This window comes from Ornithodoros turicata, chromosome 1 (assembly GCF_037126465.1).
Source record: "Ornithodoros turicata isolate Travis chromosome 1, ASM3712646v1, whole genome shotgun sequence".
Taxonomy (NCBI): Eukaryota; Metazoa; Arthropoda; class Arachnida; order Ixodida; family Argasidae; genus Ornithodoros; species Ornithodoros turicata.
The window spans coordinates 78,832,232-78,860,057 of record NC_088201.1 but is presented as its reverse complement, the minus strand read 5'-3'; the positions used below and the strand labels follow the sequence as shown (position 1 = coordinate 78,860,057).

The following is a 27,826-nucleotide window of genomic DNA, read 5'->3' as shown; positions in this document are numbered from 1 at the left end:
CGCACCAAAAAGGCACGGTCTTGAGGGGATTATGGTGGTCTTCGACAGAGCACGCGACCTTCGGTCCTACTTTTCTTTAAAGAGGAGGCAGTGAACAAGTGTGCATTCGTGGAACCCAGCCCTCCCCTTCCGATTTGTTTCGGTATCAGTCTGTCTACCAATGTCATGATGACATTAATATTCTGTTGAGTTTCTTACATGCTGTCCAGGACATATATGTAGGTAGGTAGGTATGCCAAGAATTTTTTTTATTACTAACCTTTTTTTGTAGTTTGAATCCCTCGAAAAACCATTGCACAGCACCAGAACACAAAGGCTACATAATGACCCAGTTTCACCAACCTTTTCAGCATCTGAACTAAGATGAATGGTCATTAAACTATCTGCTTCACCACATCACCGATGGAAAAAAAGAAGTTTCTGTTAAGTGTCTGTTCGAGGATTGGCAACCCTTGATATTGGTTCAGTTAACCAGAGTTAACATTCGCCACATCACAAACCAAAGTTTGTAAAAAGAATTGAGTGCTAGCATGAAGTTTTGCTAATTGTGAGTAGCATTTGAACTGCTGCCTATGTAGCTGCTGCATAATTACAAGTAATTCAGAAAAAGTAGTACAAAATTTGAGGGTACTCTACTCTATCTTCCTCTGCATGGTATTGAAAACTGTGATGATTCCAAGTGCTCATCGTCTTGGCCCAGATTCTGTAGCAGATTTATCAGCCATTTGTGTTCCTATTTGTGGTACTGTGGCAAGCTAGTCACTCCACCCACATACCAGCATTCCTAGGTTACACATAACATGTGGTTGATATACGAAGAGGGGAGTCAAGTCCTGTAGATCGCATAAACAAAATACAGAAACCGACACCGAAGATTTTTGTTTAAGTTTAATTTGTACAAGGTTTCGCATGGAGGTCCAAGCTTCCTTAGGTCCTACCTGAGGAAGTGTCGGTTTCTGTATTTTGTTTATATAACATGTAGTTATAAGAGTGGTTTAAACCACCTCACAGAAGTTACAGATGCTGTTCATCAACTTTATTTTGAGATGGACTGGGAGTTTCATTGCCTGGGGCGGTACTCTACCCCATAGCTGCTTGTGGTGTGAGCAAGGAAATAATGTTCCATGGAGTCCGAAATTGCCAAAAGAGCTTCGAGAGCAGGCATTCGTGGGCTCGATTTAGCTATAGGCCAAGAAATTTTAGAGAGAGGGGCAGGAGTTCAGATTATTGAGATCTCAAAATGGCAGTTTCGAAAGCTCAGTAGTGTGGGCAATGACAAAGAATATACTCTGGATCTTCTACAGCACTGCAGTGACAGCACCTGAGAGAGTCAACTTGCCTCATGTGGTAATGACACTGAGCTGTAAATGCCCCATTGAGTCACAGTGCACCACACTGGCGAGAAGTGTTTTGTGGCATCCAGAAACCAAGCTCTGGGCCAACATTCCTCAGTATAGACGGGACGAAAACGTCAGTTGTCTATTGACAGGAACACTATTTAAACAATCCATTGATATGTTGGTGAACGAGATCTGCTTTCTACATGACCAGTAACATTCCTTTGCTATCTCTCACTGTGATTTAATTAAACACATCCCTCATGTGACGGCGTTCCCGGCACAGTTTTACCTTGCTGAACCACTTTTCGCGGCTCTTATCAAACATAACATTAGCGGTTCTTCGTATGCCGAGGCCGAGGAAAGCAAGAGACGTTTCCATGATCTTTGTGTGATTACCGTCGTGAGAACTGGTCGACACAGCAGTTTTGCGGTACGTTTTATATGGTGCCCATCGTGGACATTTTTTGCTACCAGATTGCCTGTCCAAAACAGCTACGACTGCATCAATGTCACTTCACCAATGAATTCCTTCATAAGGTCCACGCGTATGCTAGCACACCAAGTCGTTACACGTCTGAAAAATAGCTGACGAAATCGGCAGAAGAAACATATGCTTTATTAAAGCTTGCAGTGATTATCCTTTTTCTGCAGCACATCACGCAACACCATACAGCTCCGTCGTTACTCCATTTTCTCTAATAGCCTCGTCCCCAATGGTAGCCGAACGGCCGAACCCCTGAAGCGTTGTTTTCCTAGTATTCATACGCGTAGTTATTTACGCCTCTAACTTAATTAAATTAATGAATAATTGAAAGATACATGCTGAATACGACACAGAATTGCATAAAGACTCGTTATTCTGGAGCGTGACCTTCTTAAACACTGATTTTCTCACGTAAAACCATGCTTAACACTGGACTGCATAGACCCATTGTGATTTATTTTGACAGCTTGAATTTGAAAGGATTGGAATTTGAAGGGTGGATTTCTTAGCGTGGATTTCAAAAGTTGTATTATTAAGAGTGGGTAACAGGGTACACCCTTTCAAACCAGCTATGAAGCTGTGCTTTTGGAACAAAAGTATACGGAACACTGATGTGTCTCATTTCTCCATTGGAGCTATAGCCTATCAGCAAATGATAGCGGACAGACACACAGGGATATTGAGAGAGGTCACCCGTTCCTTACTCGATCTCTTCGTGTTCGTTAGCAGGAGGCCCTTCCGTTGACGAAATACGCCAGTGCCGTGTTCCGCAAACTTGTCCCAAGCTGTAGCAACGTTCGCGACAAGTGAAAAACACGGGTGAACCATAAGAGACTCACCTTTTGAAGCATTTTCAGAACATTACGCAGTTCTTGAGTTTGCAAACAAGCATGCATTAGCAGCAGGAAGGCCGAAGTAAAAGTTGAAGAGAGCAACACCAACAAGCATTGTAGCACAACATGTGCCACGCGACTCGCTAGCGTTCCCGGTGCCAGATACTACGGCTACGCGTGCGCAAGGCTGCTGGCAGCAACCTCCATCCGGGTTTCGCCCGCTAAAGGGAGTACCGGAACTCCATATATTCGGATATTATTATATCGGAATATATTAACTCCATATATTATGTAGTAACAAGGTGAAGGGAGTAACATGGTAGCCGTTACCCTTTCTACTCCCAAAGTACACCCTTTTTTTTTAAGAGTGTGGGCCATTCCAACTGAAACCAGCCAGAGGTGTACCTCGACCGTCTTAGATTTCGCCGACAAAAATGTGTGTATTCTCTTAGGGGTGTGTATGTAGCATATAAACTTTTTTGTGAACTTCTTCCTGAACTTTCCTTGAGCATTGCGGCCGCCACGAAGTTGTCCCAAACATGAAAGAGTGTTTTCCGTTCCGCGCGTCCTTCTGACACATACAGACAGCATTTCTGCGCTTTCTTTGTCTGTCGTTAGAGGTGAAGGATCCATCTAGCTTCCCGAAGAGCATGCGGAACGAGAAAAAACCACGTCACACCCCTAAGGGAATGCAGATTTTTTTTCCCCCGACGAGATCGAAGAGGGTCGAGCTAGGCCTCTGGCTGGTATTGGCTGGAATGGCCCAGCAGCTCCCCTTACACTACAAAAAAAAAAGTCAGGCTATCTTAGGAATATTTGAAACCACAGTACATCGAAGTGTGTATCAAAGCCGGCACTAGATGAGAATTTGTCGTCGAATGGCCACCAGCAATGGGGTCGAGTATCGCCCTTGGCAATTAAACTCCCCAATCATCTTATAGAATAAAGCTGTTGTTGTTTCTAGTGGAACGGTGGACCGTCTGCATATCCTCTACACTGCATGCATCGAACATCCGGAGGAGCGCTTATGCTGAGTGTATAGGAGCTGGCATTCATTGCTGGCATTCACTGTTAGGGGGTGTCTGTCTGGGGCAGAAACACGCAAGGAAAAGACGTACTTCTTCCATCGTTAACAGATGTACATCGCAGAGAACAAGGGTCGCGCCAGGATTTACTTTATATCACACCAACTGGCGTGTTCCTTTTACACTCAAAATTGAAAGCTATATTTCTGTACATCAGGTGCATCAAGCGCGAAACGACTTAGTTAACTCCTAAGTTAGTTAACTCCTCAACAAATAGTATGGCGACAAATAGAAGCTAGAAACATTAAACAGAGAATGCGAATAGTATTAAGAATGTCATGACAGTGTCATGTAGGCAGGATGCGCAAATAATCATCTACCGAGTTTCAGGCATAGTTAACCCGAACCTTACTTGTGGCGACCTCTGATGTGTGTGTTTGTGTTTGCAATACCTTATTATTTGGTCTAAAGAGTAGAAGTACAGATAAATCGAAATTGTCGTTTGTGCTGGTGGCGGAAACGCCGTTTACTGTGGTCTGGGGTAGGTCAGCAGCAGCGTATGAAGGTTCAAATACGAAGCGCACGAAGGAAACAATGTCCAAGTGTTGTAATCCTTTTTACTGAGAAGCTCTTATTTGCTCGGGTAGTATAATTTAAACCTAATTATCGTCATAGGGGAGACTTCACGAAAGGTCCTGCAGACAGCCTCGCCTGATTCGAATCGATGGTTGGGATTCGCGACCCACTTTTCCGTTCCTAAACACGGAACATAATACGTATTATGTTCCGTGCACGGCATCCTTTGCGTATTAATTACGTACCCTATCGCTTACGTACGCAAAGGTAGATAGCGTGCGATATACTACAACTCACTATTCTGTGGAAACTTGCATTTAGGTTGCGTGAACTTGGAATAAAGTAAATTCACCTTGCTGTCCGACCCAAGACAACCAGTGTGGTTCTGGAAAAAAAAAGATGAGCAGTTCCACGAATTCCATTATAACTTCCTAGTAAAAAGGTGTGCATTTGTGCACGTGAGGCTTTCCGTACCGTCACCACGTGTTGATAGGTAAAAAAACTTCCTACTGATAATTTTACAAGATAATCACATTCTGCACTGCTGTACAACTTACCCATCAAGCGCGAAATTTCTGCAATCAAATCTAACAGCTAAAGTAAAAGTTAGAGGCTCCCATCGAGTCTGTTTGATACACAATCTTATGAAAACCTGTTCATGGTGCTTGGTGAGTAGTGAACTGACCTTGAAACGTTGAGACATTTCACACATAATACCAAAATTGGTGGTCCTATAGCACCCCAGATTCCCTGTTGATATATCAGCAGTGACGCACCAGCTGCAGGGCCGAGTGGGCCTTCAGCAAGCATTCGCTTGTGCTGGGGAAGACTGAGAGGGGGTGGGTTCGAATCCTATCACTGGGGGTGCAATCTGAGACCCTGCTCTGGGTTTTCTGGAAGACTTTCCGACGAATGTCGGCAAGTTCCTCCTGGAAGTCGGCGCAACATGCATAGTACCTCTCTGGTCTCCTTCCCTTCCTGTTGTCCTCTCTCCATATGTCCACGTCTGTGCGCCGTTAATAGCCACAGTTGCTTCGCGGCGATAACACGTAATCAAAAATATACATCCATGTCAAATACAGGGTTTTGGAAACGAGAAACGGATATGTAATATAAAGTGTCACCGTTAACTATAGACGGATTTTTTATATAAGAAGAAATAATTTCTTCCCAGTTATAAGCGACAATAATACGAGGGTGGTTCCGTAAGTTTCTGGCCCGACCAACTTTTAATAGTCATAGAGACGAAACAAGTATATCACTTTTCGACATAGTCACCCTTAACTTCGATGCACGTTTGACACCTTTCAACCAGCATTCTTATACCCTTGAAAAAATAGTCCGAAGTGTTGTCCGCAAAATGCTGGAAAACTGCCTCTTGCACCTCACTATCGTTTTGAAATCTCCGTCCTCTGAGATCCCTCTTCAAGTTTGAGAACAGGAAGTAGTCACTCGGTGCCAAGTCTGGACTGTAGGGTGGGTGGTGGATTTCTTCGAAGCCGCACTCCTTTAGTGCAGCCTTGGCAACAGAAGCCGTGTGGACAGGGGCATTGTCCTGGAGCAACCCGACACCTCGACTCAACCTGCCGCGCCTCTTTTCCTTGATGGCGTCTCGCAGTCGGTACAGGAGTGAAGCATAATAAGTTGCATTCACTGTGGTGTTCCTCTCTTTGAAGTCGATGAGGGGGATCCCGTAACAATCCCAAAATATTGTTGTCATGATCTTCTTTGTCGATTGTGTGACCTTGGCTTTTCTTGGGGATGCTTCTCATTGTTTGCGCCATTCCATCGACTCCTTTTTCGAAAGGGGATCGTAGTAGAGCACCATAGTCTCATCCCCTGTGACAATTGACTTCAATATTTCTTCTTCGTTCTCATGACAGAGCTCCAAAAACTCTTTGGCACAGACGACGCGCTGTTGCTTTTGAACTGACGAGAGAAGTCGTGGCACCCATCTCGCACTGACTTTGTTCATCTGAAGGCCCTCGCCGATGATGCGAAAAACAGTTGTTTTGGAAAGCCCCAGCCTTTCTGAGATTTCCTTCACCTTCAGACGCCTGTCGCTCAGCACCTCGACAAGAGACAAATTTTCTTGTGTCACCACTTCCACTGGACGACCATCGCGTGGATCATTTTCAATGGACTCTCGCCCCAGTCGAAACTGCTTAGCCCAGTCTTTTACCATTGTGTACGGCGGAGAGGCTTCCCTGTACACGTTGTCCAGTCGCGCTTTAATTTCTTTAGGCGAAAGTCCCTCTTTTGTCAAGAATTTTATCACAGCGCGGTACTCGATTTTTTTCCATTTTAACTGAAGAGTGCACCCTGGCTGTTTGAAATGCTGCTCTCCAACCGACAAAAGCATGGAGAGGGTTGAAGGTGGTGCTCCGGCCCTCCAACAGATGGCGCCACGCGTCCTTAATCGCATTTTCAAATTCGCGCGCATTTTCTACCTCGGGCCGGAAACTTAAGGAACCACCCTCGTATCTCATAGGCCAAAAACCACACGTTACGAGGGTACCAGCAACCTCCTCAAGTCGATGTATTAATTAGTTTTTTTGTTAATTAAATTTTTAATTCTTGGTGATAGCAGCCTTGCCCACATGCAAAATCGGTTTCCCTGGGTGCGCTGATGCCACTGCCGTTTTCAAAAGAACACTCGAGACGATTATAGCGCGAGGAAATGGCCCGAAATAACGGCAATGTGATGGTAATTCTTGTCGCTGGGCTTGAAGCGCTCTTTTCACTCTTTCCCCTAAATGCGAGGGAGAAAGAACGCTGCGAACACTCTACGACACTATGTCTCTGCGCATGAGAGAAAGAAAAGGTCGGAGAAAGCAGGTGACAAAGCGTCTGTCCACTCGGAAAGCAGTAGTAAGGGGGCAGTAGTAAGGGGGTACTCGCAGGCGGGCCACAACACTATGGTGAAAAAAGTGAAGCAATGTGGAATTACGTGCAGTTGTTGTGGTACTATATTTGAGAGCGATCCAGTGGGACTGCTCTACGTGCACGAAGAGAAACGGAAAGCTGAGCGGCTGCACGAAAGGCAGACCTACTTTCATAGGGTAGTCCATAAAAGTAGGTCAGCCTTTCGCGGGGTCAGTTTGACGCCTTGTGCACTGCCGTGTCCTGCTTACGCTGGGTCTGCTTACGCTGTCCAAGGTGCGCAAGTGGTGGAGTTTTTGTGCTTTCTTGCCACTGTCTCTTAGGGTTATCTCAGACCTTAGAGGTACCCCAGGCCTTGGGGTTACCCCATACCTTACGGTAAACCCAGGCCTTAGGGTTGCCCTAGACCTTATGGCTGCCGCAAGTGTCCCTAATACCTTAGCACCCTTGAGCTCTAGGGTAACCTGAATAACCATTTTCAATAGGGATCGGATGTTGAGAGTATTCCGGAATTCCCTCTCAGAACCCGAAACACGGAATCGGAACACGGCTTTGGTAAAAGGATAATGCCGCAGCCGTGGCGGCGTCTCATAGAGGTAGGGCTAGTTCGCACATACGGCTACGGCGAGGACGGCGAACGACAACGGCAAGGCGACGTGCTGCGGTCGCTTGTCGCCGTTCTTCACACCGTCTCTGTGCCGGCCGTGGTCGCCTGCTCTCCCGAACAACACGGGTTCTTTCATTATCGTATATTCTTCCCTTCCTTTTCTCCCATGGCTAAACACGGCTCGCGCTCGTAGTTTTCATCGACAGCCAGGAGAGTGGGCGAGGTCAGGGCACGGCAGAAGTTGAGCATGTCTCAACTTTCTTTTGCCGTGCCGCGAAAGGCATCACGTCGTCTCAACGGCGAGGAAACAGCGCGTTTTGCCGTGCCGCCCACGACTGCCGTCCGGCGTTGCCGTGTAAACTAGCCTTTACGGATTTGGCCTGGACGACGCCTGTCTTCCTATGAGCGCCGTGCTTGCCTGCTTGCTTAGTAGAGGGGTGACAGATGTCAGCCTGCCGCGCTCTCCCTCCTCTGCCTTGGGAGTGACATCACACCGTCGGAGCATCAGCCATCGCGGAAGCAGTGCTGATTTTTAAAATTCAGCTATTTTATGTCTACGCATACTTTGGACGAAAAAAAAAATACTCGGGTACATTGTCGGCCGATGCAGAACATAGTGATACCGGTTTCATAGATGGGTTTCCGAATCCGACAGTCTCTGTAACATTCGTTACAAGGATTAGACTACATGATTACCGGAAATCGCCTGTCGTCCTTGCATGAAGCACCATCGGGAAGAATGTAATCGGTGGCTCTGCCGTCAACAAGATCGTAACCGCCGGAGGCTGTACAGTTGATGAAACACTGGTCCCCTTCTTCTGTAGCCTGTAGAGAAGTTAAAGAGTTAGTCCAAGAGAGACCCTTCTAAAGCTTGCGACTTCAACGCTCTTACAATGTCTTTGAAACTCTCGTTAGCGTCGCTGTTGTACCGAACCTCGTCTAGAAGTAGTGAATGAGCAATCGGATTCTGAGGTCAGAGTTACGAGTTCAGGTTGGGTGTTGAATGAGTCGGATATTGCATTATTGATTAACACACTGCAGTGGGGTCTAGAAAGAAGCACTTCTATGGTTTAGTGCCTCTTTTATACCGTAATTTCCGGCCAATAACGCGGACTGCAGATAACGTGCACCAATCGCAAGTAAAAGTATCGCATATGTAACGTACACAAGCTCAGCCAGTCTGCGCCTATGCCTTGAAGACAAGGAAGCATCACGTTCAGATGATTATCACATGCTCATAATACCCCTTGTGATGTCTTCGGTCGTGTTCATATCAGCAAACATATGAATCTGGGCTCGCTGCCGTGATAGAAAATACACGTGTCTCATACTCTGTTCTCCTAGAATAATCCTTCTCTATGTGTGTGACGCTGAAGTATAATAAAACTAATTTCTCGGTTTCAAACGTATGATGTCAAGAGGAGCCGAATCTATCCACGCGTCCGATAACATGGCTGGCAGTCTTGCAACGGGGGACGGAAAGTGGAGACGCGCGCTGTTGCTTAGAACCGGAGGACAGTGCTTCCGTGATGTAATCTACTCTTGGAGAATCCGAAACTATTACGTATAGCCGGTGTGGGTGGAATAAAAGAAATCGATTTTTTAGTTCGTGGTGACACCTTGATACGACAAATATAATAAATAATATAAGGAGCAAAAAGTCTCACGTGCACAACGAGTTAGTGTCGGAAAAACTTACACTTGAGACCAACCAACGAGAACGCTGCGCTATCGAGTATTCTACCCGTAAGGAAGCAGCATTAGGTTCACGCACCTGGAAATAAGTCGTCGTTCCGGCCATCATTATGCATTGTGTGCTTGGACTCATTCTGTAGAGTTCAAATGTGGTGGGATGGCAGCATGTGAGATTTGTGTTGTAGCACTGAGCCCCTTTCTCACCAGCGAGAGCTTTTCTGTAAACAAGAAGTCGCAATTCTCAAGGACGCTAGACCGACGGAAACATATTATTAAACTGTTTCGTTAAAACACGAGCCCAGATATCACAGGTTATAGTGATCCAGCATTATACGACAAGTTCCCCAGTGTAATTCGAGCTCGCCGGATTGGTACAACTGAAGTTTGTTCTTTTCATCAGGGGACCATGTTATAATTTTGATGTAGCATCACAGGTACCCATCAGGAACCCCTGTTTTACCACTTCGTACTCTTTCGCTCAGCCATCCGGCTGCCAATTACGTGTTCATCCGCCTGGTTCACACACGAGGGTGACGGAAAGAGACGCTTCGGTATCCCTTCTCTTTCTCTACCCGATTGGTCTGGTGGACTGTGGATGGTGGACTGTGCTATCGTTCGGCAGCTGGCGTAACGTTCCTTTATTGTGACGATGATGAATGCACTGCAAGCGCTGTGTACTAGTAGGTTGCCGGAGTTGGTCACCGTGAGCTTCGGTTCGTTTGGCTTATTTGCGTATCAATGACCACTGAAAAGAATACGTTTTGACAGCGCCACTCGTTAGGAATTTGTAAACAAATCGTAAACAAATCAAAATTTTGTAAACGAATTGTAAACAAATTGTAAACAAATCAAAATTTTTCGTAAACAAATCGGTTAGAAATTGCAATTTATTCAGCCGGGATATCTAGTGAGACACCTGGTATATACAAGGCGTTGGAGAACAAGGAGAAATAAAAGGCAGAACTGTTTTCCTCGCTGACTGATGACAGATATTTTTTCAAGCATTTTCTTTTCCTCTGTAATACAAAATGTGAGCAATACGCCCCACCTCTGGCCACCGTGCATAACAACCGGAACAGAGCACCTGCGCGAACTTGTCGCTTATCTCGTGGTAAACATAGCACACAAGGTTCCTCGGGACGTATGTCGGAAAAAATAACAAAATACGTATCAACCGAAATTAATAACTGTCTTTCAAAATAAATAGGAATTGGATCTACACGTAAGGTTTATGTGAATGGTGCGACGATATGCTGCACGTGCCGCAAGATAGAACTTCGGATAATCTCCGACACACGTGCTGGAAGCAATGTTTGCCTCCCCAGTCCTGGACCGGGATTGAACTGCGATCTTCAATTTAGCAAGCTAACACGTTACTGACTGAGTTACCGGGCCCAGATAACTGCCTTTCATGATACACCGCAAGCTCAAGCACGAAGGCCAATTGTAACGTTTGTTTCCACGTGCCCCCATGTGACGTTTGAAACACACCATTAAAAGAAAATAATGAACAAGCTCATTATGCACGATCAGGAATCTGGCCGGGCCTCTGCAATCGGTGAAATCGAAAGTCGCAAATGTCTTCTGCCTTCATGTTGTTCTTCAACACCCTCGATTTAGCAAGAAACGCTGGCAACAGCCTTCTGACAAACACTGATGCGCTATAGAACAAGTCTGAGGCCGACAACGGTGAGCTGTTTCACTGGCACCACCAGCACCACCATCAGTTGTCTTACGATGTTTCGGCACTTACTTATACAAGTCCTGCATCAATCCACAGCAGGATGGTGGTCGTTCAATACAGGGGTGTCCGGGAAATCCCATTCTAAAATGTAAAAAAAAAAAAAAAAAGCTGTAGTCAATGAGAGTGCAAGATAGGAATGATACAATTGGTTGTCAACAGGAGGGAGCCAGCTGTGGATAAGCCCACAATAGAAGTATAAGTAGAGCGACCCCCATGCACTGTTCGTAAAGAGAAGAACACTGTGACTCGGTCATGGATAAGAGCTTGCATATACGCTATACATTAGTTTAGAGACTCCCCATTCATCGTCTCAAAGTAAAGGTGTTGTTGTTCTTATATAGTATTTCCAGTCAGTACTCACGAATTGTCTCCTTTTGTCAACAGCACCTCATGGGACGACATGCATTTCGAGGGAACGAATCGGGAATCGCATCAGTTCATAACTGAATTACCTTACGTCGGAAATTTTGCTTGTTTGACATGCCAACTTCGATACCTTCAAACAGCAAAGTCAGGATTACACCCAGTAGACAAAACACTCTGTTAGATATCTTGGCAGCTCTGGGCCTCTGAGGGATTTGTTATTTTTACTCAGAAAAGTTAATTGAAACATATTGTAGTTATATGTGTCCTACAGTCATATTCTGTGTCATAACACCTTTCCACACAAGCGCATTGTTCAGAGGAATGCATTTGCAGGCTGCTTCAGAGCAGTATCAGTTAATTTTTTCAAAGCAGCTACTTTATTTTTCAACAGTGTGATCCGAGACTAATTTAGAGAACATCTGGTGCACAACGGTGTGCCTTGCCTTTGCTGCTCCTAATGAAAATGAACCTTACCGACGTGTTTTTTCCAGACGTGTAATAATTACAATATTATTAACAAATAAATGTTACACTACTGTAATTTGTAGTACACTTCGGCATTGTCTTGCCATGAGATTTGGTCTTGGATTCCTGTCATTTGTCAGCAGTGTGTGGAAAACAGTTTAGAAAAAGATGATGCTGAGCTGTGTCCTGAAAGCAGTTCACCAGCCCGTTATGAATGTTTTGGCAGTCAAAGTATTGATGTGTTTGCTCTGCTCTTCTTCTAAATTCCCGAGTGGATTATGATGCAAAGTGTAAGCATTTTTCAGAAGTGCTTGTTGTCCCAAATTATATTCGGCATTTGTGGACTCAAGATCAGCATGTGCAATGCCTCCTATATTAAGTAGACAATGCCTGTCAGCTCTCCTCCCCGACGCCGTCGCTGCCGCACTGCGTCACGTGGTATCGTGTCGCCGCGGGGGCGCTGCATACGGAGGGTACTCAGATCGCCAGACGCAAGGGAAAACGCAGCACGTGGAGCAGTTTTTGTACCTTTAGGGGCCGAACATGAGTAGCAGGTATGTGACATGTTTCGATAACTAAGTGTAGAGTAGAGTATAATCTGGGTAGAGTGTAAAGAGCGTCAGCGGTGAGTGAAATCATTAGAAAGCATAAATATTTAGGAATTGTGATACTAATCAAGTCATACGTACTTGTGAAAGTGCGTCTCGTTGAGCGAGTTGTCTGCCATAAGCATTATTCCTTATTCGAAATACAATATTCTCCATATGAGGCTTGCCCTTATATTCACTTCTAGGTGTCGGAAATGTTCACCTCTTGAATGAACGGAGTAGACGCTAAACATCGTTGCAATTCGCTTTTCAGATAGTACTATGGCCGACTGCTGCATACCTCTGTGCAAATCTGATGGAAAAAGACCAGTTCCAGGAGAGAAAATCATATTTCATGAAATACCGGCGCAAGTGGATATTCGGCAGAAGTGGTTGGCTGCTATCAGAAGGGACGAGTGGTCACCATATTCAACCTCAAACTACTCCAAAGTATGCAGCAAACATTTTGTTGCTTCAGACTTCCTTGAAGGCAAGAGACGGCGACTTAAGAAGGAAGCTGACCCGTCTATCTTCAAAAACTTCCCATCCTACCTCCAACCTAAGGTCACGAAGGAAAGAAGTGAGACCAGCATCCGAAAGCGGGCACGTTCACCCCCACCTGCTGTACCAAAGAAAAGAATTCGCCGCGAAGCTGAATCACCTCAAGGGGCAGGAGAAATCTCAAATGAGCTGCACACTCAGAGACCACATATGACCTTACACCAAGTCTGGACAACTCTAGCCGTTATGAAGCCACAGGAGGGCCTGACACCTCTACCATGAGAGGAACTCAAATATGCTGTGGTGGCAGCCTGTCGTCAACACCAGCAGTGCCATTGCTAATGAGAGTTCAGTCAACCCAGGCAGACATACGGAAGACTCAATACACCACGCAGCTGGAGCCCCGCAGGTTATCTCGGAAAGCCAGAGACTTGAGAAAACAGGTCGAACGACTGCAAAGAACAGTGGACAGCTATAAAATGAAGCTGAAGAAAGTACACGAAGACCAAGATGTGGGAACCTTCTTGTACATCAGAAACAAGGCTGCAGATAATGATACTCGGGCAATGTTCCTCATGGATCAAGTGAGAAATTGCAAGAAAAATAGCCCAAGATGGTCAGAAGACACGCTGAGACATTGCATTATACTGAGGCATCTTTCAACGAAATCCTACGAACACATCAGAAGTGATGGGCTGCTCAAGCTACCGTCTAGGAACACTCTACAGAACTACATTGGCAGTGCAAGTGGTGAGAGTGGAGTTATCTCCTTAGTAAAAGCCCGCCTGGAAGCAGGAGTTCTAAACTTAGGAAATGTCCAGTCAAGGATATGTTCCCTTATCATTTACGAAATGCAAATCAAACAAAAACTGCAATACAATAAGCAACAGGATGCCTTTGTAGGGCAGGTGGACTATGGTCCTCTGAATTCAGACACAAAGCAGCCGGTCTTGGCAAATTCATTGCTCTGCTTTTTACTGTGTGGCCTCAGTGTGTCATTCCGAATATCTGTGACATATTTCTTTACGACAGGCCTGACAGGAGGTGAGCTATCTAGAATTATACATTTTGTCTTGGATAAAGTTGAAAGCGTTGGATTTCGGGTACTGAGGATTGTGAGAGATAACCACCGTGTGAGCGTATGCGCCATGAAGATACTGTGTGGTGGGAACCTTGCTCACCGCATCGAGAATCCAGTTGATTCACAGAGAACGCTCTTCCTTAGCTTCGATTGCTGTCATGTCCTTAAAAACCTTCGGTCCCAATTTTTGGATCGAGACATAGGCAAGCTCAATGAAGTGTCGTCCTCTTATTTAAAGGAACTATACGAACTGCAGAAAGGGACATCAATCAAAGCTGTCAAGTTCCTCAGCCGGAAGCATTTGTATCCAAATAATATTGAAAAAATGAATGTTAAACGAGCTATACAGTTGTTTTCCCCGGATGTCACAGCCGCACTCAAGTTCCTCAAAAACCCAGGCGGTCCACACATGCAACCTGATGTTCACCGATGCTGGACGTACAATACTACTTATGTCAACATTGTACCGCTGGTTCGTCCTGCATGATACAAGTAATTGTACACAGTACATACACCAGAAATTTATTTCCAGATGTGCGTCACTATGACAGCCCTGAGGACTCAGTACTTGATTTGTTGGAATCCACATTCCCAGAGTACCTTGCCAAGCTAAAGGAGGGTACAAAGCCTGCTCAATTCTTCACCAAAGAAACATATGAGGCATTGCTCATGACAAGAGACTCGACGGTTGCTTGTGTGAGGCACTTGCTACAGAAAGAGCAGTTTGCATTTGTGTTAACAAGAAAGTTCAGTAGTGATGCACTGGAATCACTGTTCGGTGCCTTAAGACGGTCCCATGGGTGTAATGATCAAATGAACGTCAGATCCACGATACATGCACTGGAAAGAATTCTGAAGACAGGAATTATCAGTGCATCACAGCACAGCAATGTGTCGCACACAGTTTCAACGACATCAAATATAGTTGTCACCAACGTTGCACGTCCTGCACCATCAGTACCACCATTCAGGATTCCTTGTGAAGCAGAATCTGTCCTGCCCAAACTGAACGAGCCAAGGCAAGGGTGCCTGCATACCCTCCAACTGTCTGCCACAACCCACGTTGGGGGCTACATTGCCCGCGTCATGACTGAAAAGGTGCACTGCGAAAACTGTTGTCAGCTTGTGGTTAAGGGGAAGTCAAACCAGGCCGCTCAGGTGCTCACAATGCATCAAGATCGAGGTGGGCTCCTGTACCCTTCAGAGGAGCTTGTGTACCTGCTGTGCGTTTTGAGGCAATCCGCTGAAACTGTGCTCTCCAGTCAACCGAAACCATCAAAGCCACTAGGCACACTGCTGCACTTTGCAGTGTCTGCAGTCTGTGAGTGCCCCCTACTACAATGTAAACAAAACACTAGGTAACACAGACTTGAGCTTGTACAGTTGATCTACTCAAAGTTTTTCCGTCCGCTTCTTACAAATTATGCATTCCATGTGACCGACAACAAAGACACCGCAAAAACTTTTGTCAGGAAGCCCGTCTCGAGAAAATACCTGAGTCTAAAGTGACTTCTGTCCTTCTAGAATGTTCAAGCAGTACTCACTAAGTATTGCAGTGCTCCTGCTCTCTCTCTGTTACACATCTTGTACAGTACATTCCATAACAATTATTACTGTATCTTTCCTTTCCTTTTCTAGAGTGTTGTACTTGTGTGCTATTCTTGTGCATGCCGTCTCTTTCTCTTTTTTTGCAGTAAGTCGTACGCAAACAAAAACAGACTAGCTGTGACAATTCATTTTGAGTGGCCAACTGCACTCATTTACTTTCTTAAAAGATTTAAAAGTTTAAAAGATTTTGTACACGGCTAAAGCTTCAGACACGGGTTCGTATTGGGTTCGCTTTCGTTGCATTCACCAGCGCAACATTCGATCCGAGAGTTATCTCTGAATTCGTCAGACAACCGACGAGCTCAAGACGTTCACCAGAACCCGCACCGATGCGAACTCATAAGCAACAGATACGAATGCGATAATCGGCGTGCTACCGCGCTCGTTCACATCGTCTGCCGCCCCTCCGTGAGTGGCGCTCCCTCGCGGTCGAGTGCGACTCCACATGCGACGTTCCTCTCCCATTGTGTGCGTCGGAATCTGATAGGCATAGTCTACTTAATATAGGAGGCATTGGCATGAGGTTTACTTCAATAGGTGTTTAATTGTTTGCTCCATTCATTTCTAGTTTTGCTCAGTCCTACTAAAAGTGTACATGGTCGACAAAGTGATAGCAATGTCACGAAATCAACAAGAGCAATTCCCAATATCTGCGAAATTCTGCGTTGGAAGATAGATTCGTTATGTAGTGTGAAGCGTATTGAAAGACAACTTTATAATAAGCACTTCCTTTGCAGTTAATAACGAGAAAAGCAAATGTGTGTACACCGCAGTTTCAAAAGCTTTCATTCTGAGCTTAATTGTGTAGCTTACATCGCCGTCATTGTAGCGTATAAAGAAATCATAATGCTCATAATTAGAGGTGTGCACCGTGCTGCCACGCCGCCGCCGCCGGGCAATTTTTGCTCGATGCCATCGCCGAGTCCCGTGAATCAGCGCGCCGCCGCTGGTTCAGCTGATCGGCGCGCCGCTGTCAGTGAACAAAATTTTAATTTTTTTACTGTGGGTTTTGTCGACAGGGTGAAAACATGAGTGCCTGGGAATAATACTGCGACCATTCCATAGACCGACCAGTTCTACAGGGTGTTTGCTCTAACGTGTCCAGAAATGATATTTAAAGCGAGCGATTAAAGAAAAAGCAACTGGTGCTTCTCTGCTACTTGAGTAACAAACTGGTACTGCTTCACTAGTATCACCTGTTTCTTAGTCAAATAGCTGAAAAGTAGCGCTCGTTTCTCTTTTATCGTTCGCTTTAAAGAAAAGTTATGGACACGTTAGAGCAAACACCCTGTATATGGCGAACAGGAGCTTCAGCTATTAGTAGCAATGAAACAGCAACGGTACTGGCGCCGCCACCAAAAGATAAGAACTTCGAGGAGTGCATCAGTGACAAGCACGGAGTAAAAAGTGGGAGAAAGAAGACAAACATGTCGGTGTGAAGACTCTCTCACAAATGCCATTAGCATGTTCGCGATTTCTGGTGGCAGTTTAGGCTAGGTTGGGTTGGGTTCGGTGAGGTTAGCGAAACCAAACCTCAAGATGAACTCAGAGATTCCAACGCTGTCAGAAAAAAAGAAAAGGAAACTCTTTACATCGAGAGGCAACTCTATCGTATTCGTACGAGAAGGTTCGAACAGTCTGAGTTCGTCACGCGCTGCAGAGAGAGAAACGCGGATGGCAGATTCCAGGAATATATCGCATTACATAAGGTGTTATAAAAAATGTATTTTCTAATTTAGATTACCTATAAAAAAGTACGTATTCAAGAAGCAGACAGTTCGTGGACGCGTGTCCAGAGCAAGCAGCTAAAACGACTGTGTCAAGAAATAATGCTACACTGGGTTGGTTTTTGACATTTCTGAATTGGTTCATACACGAGTCAGGCGTGGACCTAAGGCGGAGGGGGGCATGGTCTGATCCCCCTCAATTTCTCTCTATAAATAGCGCTTCAATTGGCATGTGGTAGCGCACGTATGTAGCATGTTGTCCAAGGTCGGAGCCCAACCCTCACAGAAAATCCTGGATCCTCTACCGTACAGGGTACACGTAAAGGACAAATCAAGACAAAATATGGGTTTCACTAAATGAAGTGATCCATTAATCGCATAGCGACGGTAAGCACAGGCCCGGCTTCATGCACGGTGGTCAAGCGCGGTATATGGGGTTCCGTGTCATGAGGCTTTTTTCTTTTTTTTTTTTTTTCAAGTGTTCATTCGTATGAAGCATACGACTTTCGGATATCCCTCATAACGTTCATCTTGACTGTAAGCAGGGTGGACTTCTCGGTGGGGGCAAGGCCCTCCATGTGAAAGTTTCAGGGGAGGGGGGGCTGAGGACCCCCATGCACCCACACGGTCGGCGGCTATGGTTACAGGTTTGGTTATCTTTTGTGAAAGTGATTTTGCCGCACTTCGAAACGTTGTTGACGTATGCTAATGTTTCGTGCCTCGATTATAAACCCTGCTGTGTTTCATGTCAGTCGAGAGGGGCACTCACAGAGAGGCCGACACAGCCAGTAAAGATGCAATCTGACGAAAGTGCTAAGTACAAAATGCGCTTTTATGCACATTAAGGTCAACTGCACCGGCATCGTGCCTCCGAGAAAGAGAAAAAAATCGCGCCATAGCTGCCAACGCAGAAACGGGGGACGCGTCTCGAAGATTCCAGTATATCGCGTTGCATAAGGGTCGAATGAGTAAATGCCATTTGCTATTAACATAGCCTACTTGAGAAGCAGGCACTTAACGACCTATTCCAGTGTTCGATTTTTAACAATAGCGATAATGGATCTTATTTTGCTCTTTTAGGGCTTCTGTAGCGATCAGAAACTGTAACAACGCATCCCTATGACTTCCTATTGAAACATGCACCCTCTGACTCTGGAAGCATTTATATGCGACGCAACCAGCATAAATACAAATCTTGGTCTGAAAATGCGGCTTGGTGACTGACGAAGTGTCTGAAACAAAATCGAGGACAGATGTTCAGTGCACCGGACTCACTAGCAAGTTTTTAATCTGTTATGGGGCACGACTGACTCATGTAATAGAGACGGGACATGTAGCGCCAGCTTGAACAACGGTTCTGAATTGGTATTATATCCTTTCTGGAACTGATTTCCCCGCTGCACGAAACGTCGTTGGCGTAAGCAACCATTTCGTGCTTCCAGTAAAGCCTGGTTGGTTGGTTTCGTATCAATCGAAAGAGAAACTCGATCACGTAGAGGCGAACCCATTCAGTAAAAATGTAATTTGACTGTAGCACTAAGTACAAGATGCGCTTTTATGCACATTGAGATCAACTGCGCCGGCATCGTGCCGCCGAGAACGACAGAAAATTCGCCCCATAACCATAACTGCCGACGCAGAAAGGGAGACGCGTCTTGAAGATTGCAGTATATCGCGCATTTCCAAAACCGCATGGTTTTAATTAGTTTGAACCAGTATAGCGGATAGCCATTCCAGAAAGGAGGACGAAGGGAGGGAGGCACGAATTGATAAACAAATGCAAGATACGCCATTGGTGAATCCAAGCGATCAAGCAATGGTGTTGACCGTTTCGACCAATCCAAGCAATCCACCAACTCGAAACATTGCGGGGGGGGGGGGGGAGCTTCCAGGAGTTTCGGACGGGGGCACCCGCTCGCTCGGACCAGGCTCCCATAGCTCCCCCTCTTCGCGGCTCTAAAAAAATGTTTGCACATCATAAACACGTGGTATTACTCCGTCAGGCATGGAGGAAGGAAACACAGGAGCGGCCCTTCCAACTTTTTGCCATTGGGACGGGCGTGCCGGCCCTCGCATTGCATTCTGGGATGCTCCTGTCTACCGTGTGACCGATCACGTGACCCCAAGAGCATGCGCAGGCCAGCTCCCAAAGCAGACGACGGGAGTCGGGATTGTCTTGAGCTCAGATACCTGGATGAACGCCGCGCGTCCAGTTTTATTTGTGTGTGTTCGGAGGTTTACTCTTGGTTTACCCTTCAACCACAAGACCGGTCACGGTCTGCAGAACAAGCACGCAGGACTAGGAACATCATTCGTGGCAGCGACGTTTGTGTGACGACGAGGCCACGTTTTATGTCTGCTGCTGAAGTGATAAATCATGCCAGTAATCAAACTTCTACAACCATGAAGAAAATCAGATGAATCTGCAGCTGTAGCACGGCGCCAGCTTGCAAACGAACGATTCAAGATTACTCTCACAGACAGAGGTACGAAACAACCAATCGAGTACGCACTTACGAATGAAACGTTATTCCCTTGACAGAGCTGCTTTCTGTTGAACGACAGCCAAAACCGCGGTAAGAACACGTTAACAAAACGTTGTTTCTGCAATGGTGCTCACATTTTAAGAGTAAATGGCTTTGGAAAAGCATAAAAGCACGGAAAGCAGCGCGAGCAACAAAGCGTGCTAAACCGAAACTTTAGAGAGGATCACGTGATGGACAGGAAGTAATGGCGGTTTTGACAGGAGCGACCGCCAGAGGGGTCCCACGGAAATCTGTTCGAAACGGCCGCTCCTGTGTTTCCTTCCTCCATGCCGTCAGGCATCGTAGTTGATACCCATTGGCCGAAGGACATTGCGCGCTCCGCTATTGGTTGGCAAAGTTTCAAAAGCGCATTCTTTCGCGGGCTGCCTGTCTGGCGGGCAGTTACGAGAAGAGAAGGGAGAGAAGTGGCAGCGGGCAGCGGCGATGTCAGTTGACACCACCGTATGATGGCATTGTTCAAAGAGAAGTCCCAGATTTGTTAGTGTGTCAGAGTGACTCAGCGCGTGTTGTGATGTTTCCCGATACAAGTATCCTACGTACGTACAGTCTCTCGAGTTCAGAACTGAAATGCAGTGGTGAGCTGACGCCTGAGGAACACTTGTGAGCGCCGTCGCATTTTCAAATGCAGTCACAACGGAGACAGGATTCGGTGTCCGTGCGACAAGCATTGTCCGCTTCGTTGAACTGCAACCAACGAAAGGAGATCCTCACCGTGAAATCGCATGCACTCGTGTGAGCGTCGCTCACTTCTGGGAGTAGAGAGTGTGTGTGTTTTTCGAGTTCGAACTTGGTCAACGAACGCAACGATTTGGACTGTGTACGCACGGTGAATATTTGTGTCAGACTATTGAATCAGTACGATGTTTCAAGTAAATGTGTATTTTGTCAAAAATTTGCCTAGTTGTTCTGGAATACGGAATAACGAGCGTCGGGCATGAGAACCAGTAAAAGTAAAAGCCGATGGTAGCCAGTACCGGGCCGAAAGGCGAGCCAAACTGAGAGACTCCTCATTGGCCGAATGGTAGGCATCATAGTTCATTTTCATTGGTTGCATGTCCAGTGTTGCCTGAATTATCTCAAATTATGGGCTCTATGGGGAGCTGTGGGAGCCTGGCTCGGACTCCTGCTTCTCGGACGCGTGCGTGTGGTCTGATGGAAATAGGTAAATTGCTCGTGCGCATCGCAATTGCGTGTAGTTATACTCTTGCATTTTCCTCCAATTTCGTCGAAATCTATTAGCGTGACGGACACTATACACTGCTGGCCAGCCGTGTTTGTGGATACTTCATTATATACAGCGAAGACTGTAAGCTGCCGTGGAAAACCAGTCCTTCTCCAAGGAGTGCCTCCGCAAGGCAATAGCCAGAGACGGACAGGCTCCTGTGCTCTTGGAGCTTTTGCCAATTGCGTGTTTGTTGTGTCTACACTCTTGGATCTGGAGCATGTTTCGCGCTGGAGTGTTGCCGAATTCACACGAACGTTTTTTCGCGTCCGTGTTTTTAACGGAGGCAAAACGGACCCATCGAAACCTATGGGGAGCGATTGCCCTTAGGTCCTGTTTTTGAAGCACACGGACGACGAACGGTCGTGTGAAACCGGCCTTAATGTGACTTCATGGCTGTTTCCTGTTTGGGGAGGGAGGTCAGCAGTGTATGTGTTGGTGGTGTTTTTTTTGTGTTTTGTGTGTGTGTGTGTTTTGCATGTCATAAAGTTATGCATAATTATGTAGTGTGGCTCAATGGGCCTTATGTGTATTGTGTATACTGGTCTGGACCATGAGTTCTGCATAATGTGTTTTGTGCACGTTTTGCATTTACTGTTTGGAATTGCTTGCTACCTGCCATTCTACCTTCAATAAATCTGAGATGCACCAGGTTTGTGTTCGTTGAATATGTAGCTCTGGAGAGATCGCTACATTGAAGCACTGACATCAGATGTGCGGGAATTACGGTTCCTATCTTCAACCAGAAGCTATCTACGAGGGGTCATTTCCGAATGGATGGCGTTAAGTCTCGAAACTTAAGGTAAACTCGCACTTGGAAACGCATTTATTCGGGCTCTAATAATTTAACAGGCTCTAACAACGGGGCATAGAACCGCATGACAATATACGTCATGTATTGGAAATGCAGATCGAGGCTGCATTTCATAGTACGGTTCGTTAAATATGAAGACAGTGAACTACCGTAATTGAATTTGTGTAATCTTCCTAATCAGTGTTCACGTTGAATTACACCAGCTCGCTTGCTTTTTAAGTGTTATATTACTAATGCGTAGTCTCAAATGCACTGTTACAGAGGAAAGGAACGGAAAGGGAAACCATCCTGAGTTAAACGGTATCGCTAAAATGTGGTTCGTTATCGCGCGGATGAGCATGCCGCCAGCGCGACGATTCACGCCGGCGCCGCCGGCACAAAATGAATCCAACGCTACCGCCGACAAAAACGGCATCGGTGCGCATCTCTACTCTTAATGCATCCTGTGCAGCCGCGAACGCTTTATTAGCCGACTAAAATAAAAGTATCGTGGGCCGCTGTAAAGCTCCTTGTTGCACTGGAACACGCCACCGTTCCTTGTGCGTAACGTACGGAGTCTAAACTTCAAATAACAAAAACATCAGGTGAAAAAGGGCAAAAAACTTTGGCGGCCTAACTGTTAAAAACTATGAGAGTTTTAAGCATTATGTATCGTTTAACAACTAACTGAGGGCTAAAACATTGTGACAGGTTCCCGATTCCCGCCGCTGCTAAAACCCAATCAGCGTTCACTACGTAAATCAAACAAACAACTACGTGTACCAAAATCAGCACCACCATTATAGGCTCTTAATGCATATTGCAGTTACAAAGGTTTTATTAACTGACGCCGCGAACGTATCGCGGTCGCGAGGCTATAAGGAGCATGATAACGAGGCTCCATGGTTGCCGCCGCTGTCGGCCGCAGAATCTGTTCCCCTTTCTCATGGAGGAAGGAAACACAAGGAGCGGCTCTTCCCTCCAGACCAGTGCCGTGTACGCCAAAGGGAGTCTGGCCATTAATGGGACCTGCCTATACCTGAGGCTCCACCCACTTTTTGAGGTATTTAGCCAATCACAGGTCGAAATACAGTTGTCTACTGTTACATCCATCCAATACTTATACCTCACCCTTATTTACTGGGCGCTACCATTTTGTAGAAAATTGATGGATTTGGATTGAAACGGATATCACTGGTGACAGACCAAAACGACGGATTTTGCGCCCACTTTTATCAACGCCATCTGCAGGGAGAGAGGCATGTTGGGAAGGCTCAGAATAGCAGAAATGGTTGCTGGCAGTAGTGATTGGCCAGGATTGCGGTACAACCGCGCCTTCGTAGCAGACGACAGCCGGTATGAAGTTTTATATCACGTAATGTAAGTACATGGAATCAAAAAGGAGCAAAGATGTATGTATAAATAAAACGCAATTATATAATGCAAAATCCTACGTATAAGGGTCGTCTTTCTTGCTATTTTCCTGGTATCACGATCTTAACTAGGCCTAACGTTAGCGACGGCGACGAAACATCCCATTTTCACGTAAATAATGATGGCGGAGCGAAAGTTGAAGCTGATTTTGCAGATGCGTATATGAGGATATATACTCACAGTATGAAATTAAAGTAGTCTGTGAATTTTTTTTCTCAAGAAATCTCCGCTTCGCCGTTCCAAGAACCATAATCCATTTTGGAGAAAATTTGGTGTCATGGCAGCTCCCATGGAAAACAGTAACCAATGAAATGCGCCTACGTTTGATTGACAGGTGGAGCCTCTTTTTTAGGCTCCTCCTAATGGCCAGACTCCCTTTGGCATACACGGCACAGCTCCAGACTAGCGTAGCCACCCTCTAGCGGTCGCTCGAGCCAAAATCACCATTACGCCCTGTCCACCACGTGATCCTGTCTAAAGTTTTGGTTTTCCAAGGCTTTATTTCTCGCGCTGCTCTCCATGCGTTTTCGCTTCTCGAAAGTAATCTACTGTGAAAATGCGAGCACCGTGGTAGAAAGGAAGTATGGTAAGGTGTTCCTGTCCCGGCTGCGGCTCTCGTTGAACGGAAAGCAGCAAAGGAACGCGTACACGATCGCTTGTTTTAGTCGCCTGTGTGTATCCGAGTCATCTTGAATCGTTCGCTTGGGACCTGGCACTGTGCCGCAGATTCATTTCATATCCTCTGTTGTTGTACAAATCTGATTAATGGTGTTCTGGGTACAGCATCCTTTACGATTTAAGCAGGGAACGTACGTACGTTGAAAGTCACCATTGCCACACGTGATGTTTCCGGCCCCGCGTACTCCTTTTGCGTTCTGCACACTGTGACTGGTCTTCTAATAGAAGAGTAAACCTCCGAACATGCAGAAATAAAAGTGCAAGCACGCGTTCAATATCATACTGCAATTTGAACTGTGACACAACACACACAGCTTGCGTCGTCTGTTTTGGTGGCGTCCGTGCTGTCTGGAGGGGGGGGGGTCTGGAGGGTCACGCGAGCGGTCACGTGGTAGACAGGAGCATCCCAGAATGCAATGCGAGGGCAGCTACGCTCGTCCCGATGGAAAACTGTCGGAGGGGCCGCTCCTGTGTTTCCTTCCTCCATGTCCTTTCTCCGGCTGTCTCCAGCCATGTTCCCCAACAGAGCAGTGGCGCTGCTAGCGGCCTCAAGTGGCGACGCGCTGGCAGCACCCTCAAGTGGTGTACCCGACGCAATGGCTAACGCTTCTATTCGTCGGTGATAACCCGATATTTTGAAATTGTATTTGAGTAACGGAACTGCAAACCGTAGCGAGAATACACCAGTTACTCTTCCACGTTAAGACCCTTTGGTTATATGCCGCAGGGAGTACTTGCAGTTACCTGCTGCACCATGAAAACTCTAATGATGATAATCAGGGAGTATTTCACAAGGCACAAGAGAGAAGTAAGTACTTACAATCTAATCAGAGCAGTAAGAATGCGCTCGTCCATCATGTAGTAATTCCACGGTAGGGTGTTGGCTACTATAAACTTGTCCTTTGTGCACAAGGAGTTTTCTTCTTGGGCTGGAAAGAATAAACGATCATAAGCTATGTATTATATTAGATTTCGATAGCTATCCATTATAATATATCTCTACGGTAATTATCACAACAAGTCGTACGGCCCGCGCTTTCCACAAACCAGGAATGATATCGGCATCATTCCGTGCAATGGTTGGTCTTCAGCGTGTTATGTGGTATGTGGACAAGTCGCGACATTCACTTTCAACGGGTTCGACCAGCACTGCTACTAAATAAACGAAACTATAAATATATTTAGGTAAGGCCCTGTGGAAGTGGGCTGCGAAAAATAGGAGGGAAAGTGGCCTACACTCTAAAAACAAAGCTTCACAACACACCCCGGTGAGGGCCAACCATTGCACAGAATGATACCGTTATCTCTCCATATTTCTGGAAAGCGCAGGGGCGTACGCCTTTTTGGGACACTTCTGCTGTTATGTTACTTATTAAACGGGAGGCGTACGTACGCCTTCCTCGCTTTTAACCAATCAGGAGGCAGGACGATGTCATGACGGATGGTGCTTTGCTAAGAATGTGCTATTTGGCGAAGTTCTGTTTTTAGAGTGTTGTAGGTTTACAGGGTTACGTAAAACATAATGTGTGAAAAATTGTTAATTTTTGCCTCCTACGTACTTTTTCGGATACGATTGTCTAAAATCTCCAGCCTGTGGCCGCGCGATCCCCCATCGGCGATGTCGTGCACGAAGGAACTACACTAATACCCTCCCTGAGGGGAGGCCGCGCTCAACTGCTCTCCCTAGCAGACGACGTCGAGCATTCGACGGTGCTCTCTGGTTCTCCCTCCCGACAGGTGGCGGTGCGTGGCCTCCACTCGGAGACTGTATTGGTGTAGTTCCTTCGTGCGCTACACCGCAGATAGGGGACCAAACGTGTTTTAAAACGTGTTTGTTGTCATTATGACTTTGGCATCAGCAATATACCAGGGCATTGATCCATGTTAAATGGGTCCGGTGCTGCTTGCTTAGAATTTTGCAGTTACCACTGCTGCAATCCCTGTGAGGTTTAAAACATATTTGTGCTATCACCAACTCCCCCTCTTCCTCCCTTTGACTAGCATGTAGGCCACCAATGCCAGCGCGATAAATTGCAGGCAGCAAATTTTACATGGTTCAGAGCACCCGCAATAGCAATAACACAGTCACGTGAAGGGAGTACGGGTACCCTCTAAAGTTTCCTACTCCCTCGTTGTAATAGCCTCCCAAAAGTGACAAATAACTAATTTAGTAACGCTTCGCTGTAATCGTCGCGATTGGAATATCAAACCCTGAAGCACAGCTCATCACCCCTTTAAACTGCACTATAACAACGTGTGGGCCACCGGTATCAAAGTGATACCGGTGCTCACACTGGGTGAGGGGCGCTCATGATGCCTCTCATGAGTGAGTTCGCTATGCGGCGGACACAACAAAAGCCCTCGTTGGAATTCAACTTCAAAACCCACGGCCGACCTCAGAACCATTCATCGGAATTCAGATCCAAAATCCATCACCGACCTCAGACACGATCATAGAAATTCAACTCCAAAAGCGTAACGGGATCAGTGTGATGGATTTTGAAGTTAAATGAGGAGTTGTGATGTGAATGGTTCTGAAGTTGAATTTGGATTAGGGGTTGTGATGTGATGGGCTCTGACGTTGGAGTCAGATGATGGGTTATGATGTGATGCTTCGTGATGGCGATGTGATGTGATGGGCTGTGCGAAAATCCGAGCATGATCTGATGTTAAATGAATTCATAGGAAAATGCCCACCTAGTATCCCAAACAGTACATGGTGCTGCTGTGCATTTCTCTTATTGTTTCTGTTTTGCTTAGTTGGTAATGAGTATGACACTGCTATAATACAACTACTCCCTGTGTCTAACGTCTAACAAACTAGTACATTTACTTACCATCGCTGATATCCACGCCTTTGACTTCAGCGCTGCAAGGTAGTAAGATTTGAGGTAACACGGAGACAGCTAAGTCCAGATAGTAAGCGCGCAGTAAAGCACAACGAAACACACTTACGAAAGCCCCTTTTAATCATTTTAGCTAAACCGAGATAAAGCCAGTCCTTCCTATACTGAATACAAAAGTGTGAGGATGTAAATCCATATCGTACTGGTTTATCTGTGCCTCCATCGTCGAGCTAATTAGGATGTTTTAGAGCACAGTACCGAAGCCGGTTTTGGGCCACAAAGAAATAAGGATGCTTCACTGCGCATTGTGCAAAACAAATAGTTTGGGTTGTGATCGTGCACAGTGACGACCTGAATCAGGTCAACAACAACAACTTTAATTTCGAGATGATCATTAGAGAGTTTCATCGCAGGGGCGATACTTTACGTCATTCCTCGTGGTGATGCGGGGAATGAAATAATAAGGCCCGTCACAATAAGCTATAATTAGGTGTTTACGTCGCGAGACAACTGAGAGTCACAATAAGCATTGAAGTCCAATGGTGTCCATAAAGGTCAAAAGAACTTTGACGTTTGAAGTTTGATAGAGAGAGGGAGCGAGAGTCCAGCTGATTAAGAGACTCGGAGAGTGCGGTTCGGAAAGGTTGATAGTGTGGGCAATGAAGAAGAATGTGTTCTAGATCTTCTAGAGCATGCAGTGACGGCAGTGACTGAGATCCTGACATCCACTGACCTGAGATCCACAAGGAGCTCTTCACCAAGAGGGTCGTGGAAACTCCTGTGGC

At 46.0% G+C, this 27,826-nt stretch overlaps 1 protein-coding gene and 1 pseudogene across 4 annotated transcripts in view; one reads left to right on the top strand and one right to left on the bottom strand.

Moving 5' to 3' along the window:
* The window catches only part of LOC135401329 (uncharacterized), a 71,198-nt gene that overhangs the window by 25,288 nt on the left and 18,084 nt on the right, over positions 1–27,826 (bottom strand). The window contains exons 6-11 of one of the 4 annotated variants that reach the window (XM_064633673.1): positions 27,033–27,064; positions 25,016–25,124; positions 11,197–11,268; positions 9,523–9,661; positions 8,445–8,573; positions 4,611–4,643 (exon numbers count right to left, since the gene is read on the bottom strand). In XM_064633673.1, coding sequence (XP_064489743.1) covers positions 4,611–4,643; positions 8,445–8,573; positions 9,523–9,661; positions 11,197–11,268; positions 25,016–25,124; positions 27,033–27,064 — 514 coding nt within the window. The remainder of the gene's footprint in view (positions 1–4,610; positions 4,644–8,444; positions 8,574–9,522; positions 9,662–11,196; positions 11,269–25,015; positions 25,125–27,032; positions 27,065–27,826) is intronic. The other 3 variants (XM_064633681.1, XM_064633690.1, XM_064633699.1) reach the window with 3 other exon arrangements.
* LOC135378557 (uncharacterized) lies at positions 13,385–15,696 on the top strand (annotated as a pseudogene).